Here is an 8,557-nt window from a genome sequence, read left to right as displayed (position 1 = left end):
ATTGAATTAGGCATTCGACACATACAAATTCATTATCTGATAAAAACATCCTAAATCTTTAAACTAAAACAAAATCCTTAAAATCAGTTCTCTCTAATATTTGTTTTCTGCTCAAACGTTCACTTTCAAAGTCTCAAGTAGCAGATGGATTACTAAACAAACATCATAAACAAGGAAATTTTATCAACAAAATTTGGCTTTTTATCACAAGCTTGTTGCCCACTGTGCAAAGATGTGAAGTTCGAATGTTTTTCCAGCCTGGAGCTTTTTGTTCAAAGCTCTTTCTATTCGAGTCATATTTTCCATTGGGTTACCAGTGATTTCGGCAACATGTTGCTAAGTAAACTGATAAGGAATTTGAATTGTCGTTCAGCTTGTACAATTATTTATAGCTCGAAGCGCCGTTCATAAATCACAAAAATACATAATCTTTTCTAATTATTGCCGAATAATATTGTTGTAGATTGAAAAAAGTCCAACAAAAAAGGGTCGCCTTGTGAATTACGCAAATTGCTGGCGTCTAAAAAACAATAATTGACACTTGTTGCTGTTGATTAACTAAGACGTGGTTTCTTGGAGGATTGTGTCCCAGGTTGAAGAAGAAAAGCTTTCCCCAATTGGCGGAATGGGGCGCCTAGATTGTATGATGATGAATGAGAGACTGTTCGTCTGAATGTTTGAACAAGAATAGATTGACAAGATAAATAATGGTTTCTTCACTATCACTTGACTCGCAATTATCAATGATAAGTTATCAAATCATCAACTCATGTCTGTTCTGATAAGTTTTGTCATTAGACAAGTCTACAAAGATTCCAAACGATCAACAACAAACTAACTACTTGACTTGATTTGTAGTTTTTTGCTTTAGGCAAACATTCTTAAGAAACCTGTAGGTCTGTGTAATTGATAACAATAACAAATAGAAAAAGGTTGGGCAGCAGTTTGTTGTTTTTTTTATCAAAATATAATATTATATCTGCGAAATCAAAGAAAAGTATTTTGCAAAGTCCAAAAGCTTTGACCATAAAACAAAATTTCCCCTTTTGTTAATAACTTAGGCCACGGTATAGGTGAAGGCAAAGCCAGCTTCGGATTCCTTATAGATGTCATCACTGTTGAAAAGCACCAACAAAGGACCCGGGTTGTTGCCTGGATAAAATAGATATAGAAAGCTTTTCAGTAATGGTATCTCAATTAAAAGCTTTAACACTCAAAAAACAGTTAAGATTAGGTTTTGAAGAGTTTGATTAAAGTTTTAACTATCCAAATATATAGTAATATCGTTTTCGAAATGGAATTAACTAAAACAAGATCTTAATAAAATTCTTAATTGTCCAACATTTAAAGAAATCACCAAGCAATTTAGCATGATTTTACAACCAATCATGCAATCATTGTTGGCTAAAAAGTTTAAAAAATCTTTGGAATTAAATTAGAAATATATTTTCAACTTATTATTAAGGGAAAATATTATGTGATTTGAGCTTTTGTTAAGAGATTCAAATTATTAGAGCTTCCAAGCACAAATTTTCTTCGAGTGTATATTTTTTCTGTGGACTAAGCTTTTGTCACTTTTACTTACTCTTGATGACCACATCCTTATCGGTGGCGCCACAGAAGTAAGTGGCATGTGTATTGCTATCTACGAGAGTGGCCTGTGGCACCATAAGGAAATCAGCATCCAGATCATTTGAGCTGCCGCTTCTATAGCAGGATTCGTCGGTAAGGAAATTGCTAGCAGATGTCTCGGCACCCACATTAAAGAAATACGAGCGAATGCTATAAAAAAACGAAAAAGTTCTTAGGTTTTTCTCTACAGATTAGCCCTTGAATCGACTCACGTCAATAGCGAGGTAGTCTCTACGCGACGGAAACAGATGGCATAGTTCATGCGAGAGGGATAGATACCAGCTCCATCATTGTAGTTAAAGGACTTGACCACACCCTTGGCTTGGGGGAAGTACTGCAGACAGCCGGGAGGAGCCACAAAGAAGCCATCCTTGATAGTGCTAGCTCTCGATTCTATTGTGATCTCTGCCTGATCCTCCATATCAAGAGAACGCACTGAAGCACCTGCTGGACACTCCAATTGGGTGACAGTCATGTCCCAGGAGGGAGTTGGCAAACCCGTGGCTCCAGCGCGATTAGCCAAAACCAAAAGGAGATCAACTGTCGAGACACCATCGGTGGCATTGAAGGGCACATAGATGTGTTGCCAGGTTTCCACGCCGCAGAGACGCAATCCATTGACCTCAAAGTAATCCGAGGTGCATTCAGCATAGCTCAGACCAGTCGTTTCGTCCTTTTCGAGTGTCGGTTGGGCCAGAGTCATGGCAAAATCGATGCGCAATTGGCAGACATATTTGCTATAGGCTCCGATATGATATTCACATTCACGCGGTGGACTCGAGGGCACCACCAGATTGATGTTCTTGTAGGATGTTGTTCCTCCACACACGGGTTTGGCCACGGAGGCAGCCTGCAAACTGCCCACTCCTAGGCCAAGAAGCACCAACAAAACACTTGCAATGTAGCCGTTCATTATTCAACTGAGCCAATCCATTCCAAACAGCGACCTTTATAACTGCAACGAACTATCGTCAGCAAATAATTAGCATTGTTCTAACATGATCGATAAGGGTCGATCGGCCACATTCAGATGTGCGGGGGGTCGTTTTAGTCTTCAAAGCTTTCTTATCACTTTTCACTTAGGCAACAGAAAGTCGTCGTGTAAGTCTATAAATAATAGATATCTAACAAAAAAAAAAACAGAAGCGCCTTTTGTTTTACCTTCTTCAAAGATAAATAACCATAAATAGAAATATACAGAAAGATAAATTATTTTATTATCATACAAAATAGTTGAAAACTTTATAGTATATCTCTTTATTATCAATATATGATACAGAAAGATTTTCTATGAAAGCATGCGCAAATAACATTCTAAAATTCCCTAGATTTATATATACATACATATATGTATTTTAATTAAGTCTTTGGGTATTTCACTTTGCAGTTGGTACGTATTACCTGAAAAAACTTTACGAGATGTACTTGAAAAGTAATGAATCTGATCGATATACTGAAATGGTAGCGATTGCCACATTTTTCATAGCGCACGTTGAGCAGACTATTGCATACTTTAGGGGACACTAATCGTTGTTCACCATATTTTTTTAACCATTTTTAGATGCGTTACACTTTTTTCAGGATTGTATTTTTGTTTATTTAACTGCAATAACAATTAGTAGTTAAATGGCTTAAAAGATCATTACCTTATCTTTACCTTTGACTTCTCAATCTCTGTGTCAATCTTTTTCTTTCTCTCTCTCTCTCTCTCTCTCTCTCTCTCTCTCTCTGTCTCTCTGGTAAGTAAGTCTTAGTAAGTTACTTAATTTGAAGTTCTGTTATCACGTTTTGAACCCATTGAAAGACTACTTTTTATTAGTCTTAATTTTGTTTTTGTTGGTTTTCTGATGTAGTGAATCTAATTTTTATATCATACCAAACTTCTTTAAATTTTTATAACTACTACTAAAGTATTTATTTCAATTGAAGTAAACGAATTGCTAATATTTTCTCTTCTAAAAAAATAAATATCTTGCAGATGTGGTCAGACCCCAATTAATGATCCGTATAGAAAATATGTAACTTTGAGTTATTCTATTATTAATTGTTAAAATTCGTATACACCGAATTGATCAACTTTGTTTAAAAGTTCATGAAATATTCACAAAATATGTAAACAAAAAATCACAAACTTGCCCTTGAGTAAATACGTTTGTTTGCTTAAGGGCGTGTCACTAAGTTTAGTTTTGAGAAATTGCCCCTCTCCTCAACTCCGCCTATGGCCTAAGCAAATAAAGTTTACCCTAATGATTGCATTTTCGCAATCAATCAAGAAGAAGTAGAATAACAACAACAGCAACAACAAAGAAAACTCGACAAACCTTCAATAATTAATTTGATATCAAACTTAATTGTCTTTTTTTTTTTTTGTTTTTTTGGCTTGCACTTATCAAAGTTGGTGTTTTGTTTTACCCACTTAAAATTGTGCAATTTTATAGGGTAAAAGAATGTATCTCTCAGCCTCACCCCTTTTCACTTTTTTTTTCTTCTCTTTTTTTGGGTTATTTGTCATCATCAATATTCTCAAAAGTTAAACTATTTAGAGTGTGGGTAAATATAACCCAGTTTCGGGGTAGAGCAATTGACAAATTCATCTCTTTAGAGCAATCATCGTTGTGGTTCAATGGACTTTTGGACAAACACACACAACTTGCCGCCGCGGCACTCGTTAGAATAGAATTGACTTTGAATATTCATATGATTATGTTGAGATTTTAGTTGGTAATGGTTTTCTGGTTTTGGGTTTGGTTCTGTCTTCATTCTTTCTGCTTACCAAATATTTACACGCATTAACTACTAACATGAAAATCACATCAACGACGTTGACTCGCTGCTCTCCCTGCTGCTGATTGAGAGACGAGAGCGCAGTATAAAAGTCGCAGTCTTAAGTCAGAAATTTCTCATAGTTAATGTGAAAGTGTGGGCGTTCAGTTCAAGAATAATGCAGTCTATCGTCATATTAATATTTTCAAGCTTTTGCCTGGCCTTTGCCCATACACAATTGGTGGCTGAGGCGAATGAATCGACGGAATTTACTCTTCGAAATGGAACTATAACTGCTTCTGCACGTCAGGCTCGTCGTCGGTCAACTCTGATTGATAGTTGCATCACAAATAGTGGCGAAACAGGCACTTGCCTCACACGTTTCAAGTGCATGCGTCAAGGCGGCACTGTCAATGGCTACTGTGGCAGTTATGGTGTTTGCTGTGAAAGTGAGTAACAACAACAACAAGAACGACAGAATGTGAAAGTCGTTATGCAATCCAGATACCAAGCCAACGAAAGCAAATTCATTTAAAACAATTTTATAGTGCTTAACTGAAAGGATTAAAAGTGATAAATTTTCGGTTATGAAAACGATTAAAAAAAAAAATAAATATAAAAGAATCGCACAGTGGTTTCTGTTGATAAAATAAATTATTGAGTGAAATTAAACAAAAAGTGTTGTTAGATTTAATTTTAGAGTTCATTATAGTTTAAACCTCTTTAGATTAAAAATACAAATATGAGTACCATATTTTATTGCGTAGAAAAGGTTAGAAGGGTTTGATTTTGATTGCTATAAAGACGACGAGTGTTTGCCTACAGAAGCCTTTTTTAAAGTCCTCTACTTTAGCCAAACTGAAAAAGAAAACATAAAACAGCTGCCAACTACGAAAGAAATCTTAAAAATCATAACAGTAACCCAAATTGAAGCGAAAAACTTTTTTAATATTTCCTTTTAAGTTAATTAATAGATAAGTCTATGAAGCTTAAATTTACCATGTTTTTGATATGTTGTATATATTATTTTTATGAGATAAAAACTTTGAAAGTTTTAAATGTTGCAAAAATCATTAAGAAGCCTTTGTAAATATACAAACCACATAAATTGGTTACAGTGACAAATCCATGAAGAGTAATTCAATTGTTGACTTCCTCGCCAAAACGAGCTCCTAAAACATTGACTAAAATCTTCACATAGATTTGGGATACAAATATGCCAACAAGATAAGAAATAATGAATAAAACTCAATGTTAGGCAACTTGATGTTAATAAATCTTACTTCTGTAGAATGTTTCTATCGGTAGGGAGCACACAAAGTAAACAACTTGTCTGTATAGTTATTTTAAGAGGCACCATTAAGTTCTATAAACAGATTATTTTGCTAAAGACTTCAGATTTGAGGTGGTAATTTCAATGTTGCGAAAAAATGGCAAGCAGCAGAGTTTAATTAAAACTGGTCACATTTAAAAGAGGTCCAATTCTAGTTTAATGAGAAAATAGTAATATTGAATGGCATTCATTTTAAATCCACATCTAAGAAGCAACAAGTTAAGAGAGTTGCCCGCGAAATATCGATATAAGGAGATTAAGACTCAACAAACACTGTGCGAATTATTCAATAAACTTTGATATAGAATATCTGCTTTGATTGGAATATCTTTGATGAGATTAAATGGAAACTATTCGATTAATGAGGGTCGCTCTCTCTCTCTCTCTCTTAGCGAACTTGCAATGCGGCGCTGTGTCACGACAGAAACGCACTTTGATACGAAATCCGGCTGTCTTGAATGTGGACACATGCACTTATACCATTGAGCCATATAGCTCAAATGTCCAACAGTTGCGTATTGATTTTGAGCAATTTGAATTGAGTCAACCCACTGTCAGTACGGCAGATAGTTCCATGCTGGAGTGCCTGGATTATTTCGATGCTGGTGGCTTTAAGTTCTGTGGCCTTAATACTGGACAGCATTTCTATTTGCCCTTTAATGTGGCCGCTGGCATGGATCAGATTACGTTAATCTTTTCGGTGGGCACACGTCAGACAGCGCCAAGTTGGCGTTTGATTGTCACCCAATTGGAAGCACCAATGGCCAGCAGTAAACGTAAGAGCTCTGTGAGTGGCGTAAGTACAAATACTTTGCAGGACTTGCGTAACATTTTCGCTTCGCATCATGCCGATTATGATTTGCTGGCACCGGCTGGATGTCAGCAATATTATACCGAATCAACGGGTACTATACGTAGCTTCAATTATCAAGCCTCATTGGATTATAATTATATGCCCAGTCTTAGCTATACCATATGCATTAAATCAGTGCCCACAACTAGTGTTATTGAGTAAGTAGTCTTCAGAAGTGGATTGAAATAGAGTCAGATGTTTCATATAAACGTTTCCCTCTTTAGATATACCTTCAAAAAGTTCTCCATGTCTGTACAAACGGGCGATGCCGAGGGCTATGATGAGTCGTGTCATGCCACAGTTTTGACTACTGGAAGGCAGGAGGATTATCTATTGATACCGCAAGGTCTATTGGCCAAAGATACTTCATATCAGCCCACTTACTATTGTGGACTCAATAATGATCTGGTTGTATATGGTAAAAATTCAAACCTTTTATCATTTATGAAACTTAAAGTTAATTGTTTTTACACTTTTAGCTCGTCCACCTTATATGATACATTTTAATAGCGATGATGTTACCTATGATCGCACTCTGGAGACAGGTTTTACCATGACTTATCTTTTAAGGTCAACAATTCTTTAGACTAAGAAATAAAATTCAATTCAATTTTTGTATGTTAGATTTTAAGTTAATAATTTGCCATAGAATTTAATAAAATTAAAGTCATATCTTTAAGAGACTTTGCTTAGAGAGAGATATAAAGGGAGAGAGAAGTGGGATGAAAGTTCGTAGAACTCATTAGGTTGCGTCCAAGTGTGTGTGTTTGTGTGTGCGGTCAGCGACATGATTATCCTTTTAGTTGCGTAATTAGTGGGATTAAAGTCAAACAACACATTAGCACAGCAACAAAATAAAACATAAAACGCACCATTACCGGCATTGAACGGCAATTGGTAAAGTCCCCTCACACCTTCTTCCCTTTGTTTTCTTTTACTCATCACAGACGGCTCACCCCCTTATCTACTTTTCTACCATCGTTCCGCACTCTTCCGAATCGCCTTTCACTTTGACAAGGTGTTAGATTTTAGAACCTGCTAATTGATATCTTACTTGGAATTTGAAATTCTTTTCTACTAAACTGTGTAGCGTGTCCACTGCGAAAGATGCTAATACGTGAAGAGGGGAGGTAGGAGAAGTTCTAATAGTAAAATGAATCAATTAGTCAACGTTGATTTTCCATTGGTTAAACGATGTCTCTTACTCTCCCACTCTTTCCTTTATTAATGGCTCGATGAAGATGTTAGCGCCTTTTTGTTGCTTGTTACCACCAAAACTAAAAGCAAATAAATTAACAGTCACAGCCAATGTGCACTGGGCATAGCGAGCGAAATTTAAGTAAATTTAAAGTGAATGTTAAGAAAAATGGCACATGATTCAAATGGGCGTGGCATAAAGGGCTAAGTGTGAATGGGTTTTGTTTTGGAGTGAAATAAGAGGAGAATAGACATTGGCTCTTAATGTTAAAAGTTAGGTCTCTTTTATTTTATTTGTTTATCTGTAAATCAATTCTTGACTGAATATTTGATTAGGCTTAATATTGTGTTGGCTTAAAAGTTGGGCTAAATATTCTATAGAAGTTGTCTTTTTGAACATATTATGTTCATTTTAACTTAATCTCCGGGATGAAATAAATGCAAAGAAATACAGATAAAAAGTATTTCCCTGGTAATTGCTCGTTATTATTTATGATTTGACGCAGTCCTCGGTAGATGAGTTGTCTAAGTGGCCCAGTCATTTAGTCAACTGAACAACGAGGATCCGGGTTCGAATCCCAGGCTAGTGTATGGATGTAGTTTTCGTCTAAGCCGAAGGCCTTAGTTGCCAGTGCTTGTAAAATATAGTTAGGTTGATAGTTTATAACTATATCCTATACTTTAATAATAATAATAATAATAATAATATTTATGATTTGAATTGGCTTATTATTAATATTGAAATATTCTAAAAAGTAGCATAAAATCATACGTTGAGG

At 35.6% G+C, this 8,557-nt stretch overlaps 2 protein-coding genes across 2 annotated transcripts; one reads left to right on the top strand and one right to left on the bottom strand.

The window, feature by feature from the left end:
• Positions 1 to 933: 933 nt before the first annotated feature.
• On the bottom strand, positions 934 to 2,567 carry LOC6646223. The gene is made up of 3 exons (XM_002068782.4): positions 1,845 to 2,567; positions 1,586 to 1,782; positions 934 to 1,152 (listed from the first exon to the last, which is right to left on the bottom strand). Exons 1-3 carry the CDS (start codon positions 2,543 to 2,545, stop codon positions 1,058 to 1,060), a joined length of 993 nt encoding a protein of 330 aa, XP_002068818.1. The 5' UTR covers positions 2,546 to 2,567; the 3' UTR covers positions 934 to 1,057.
• A 1,788-nt stretch (positions 2,568 to 4,355) lies between these two features.
• Positions 4,356 to 7,220, top strand: LOC6646277. Its single transcript, XM_002068783.4, has 4 exons — positions 4,356 to 4,844; positions 6,121 to 6,739; positions 6,806 to 6,999; positions 7,061 to 7,220. The coding sequence occupies exons 1-4, from the start codon at positions 4,574 to 4,576 to the stop codon at positions 7,165 to 7,167; spliced, it is 1,191 nt and encodes a 396-aa protein (XP_002068819.2). The 5' UTR covers positions 4,356 to 4,573; the 3' UTR covers positions 7,168 to 7,220.
• Positions 7,221 to 8,557: the final 1,337 nt, after the last annotated feature.

This window comes from Drosophila willistoni (assembly GCF_018902025.1).
Source record: "Drosophila willistoni isolate 14030-0811.24 chromosome 2L unlocalized genomic scaffold, UCI_dwil_1.1 Seg72.1, whole genome shotgun sequence".
Taxonomy (NCBI): Eukaryota; Metazoa; Arthropoda; class Insecta; order Diptera; family Drosophilidae; genus Drosophila; species Drosophila willistoni.
This window is presented reverse-complemented; position numbering and strand designations above follow the sequence as displayed.

Bases quoted from the DNA above. Each gene is read 5' to 3' on its own strand.
- LOC6646277 (XM_002068783.4), top strand. From the start codon at position 4,574: ATGCAGTCTATCGTCATATTAATATTTTCAAGCTTTTGCCTGGCCTTT. The intron at 4,845-6,120 runs GTGAGTAACAAC...TCTCTCTCTTAG, and splicing joins TTATGGTGTTTGCTGTGAAA to CGAACTTGCAATGCGGCGCT. The intron at 6,740-6,805 runs GTAAGTAGTCTT...TTCCCTCTTTAG, and splicing joins CCCACAACTAGTGTTATTGA to ATATACCTTCAAAAAGTTCT.
- LOC6646223 (XM_002068782.4), bottom strand. From the start codon at position 2,545: ATGAACGGCTACATTGCAAGTGTTTTGTTGGTGCTTCTTGGCCTAGGA. The intron at 1,783-1,844 runs GTGAGTCGATTC...GTTTTTTTATAG, and splicing joins GAGACTACCTCGCTATTGAC to CATTCGCTCGTATTTCTTTA. The intron at 1,153-1,585 runs GTAAGTAAAAGT...TATTTTATCCAG, and splicing joins TAAGGATGTGGTCATCAAGA to GCAACAACCCGGGTCCTTTG.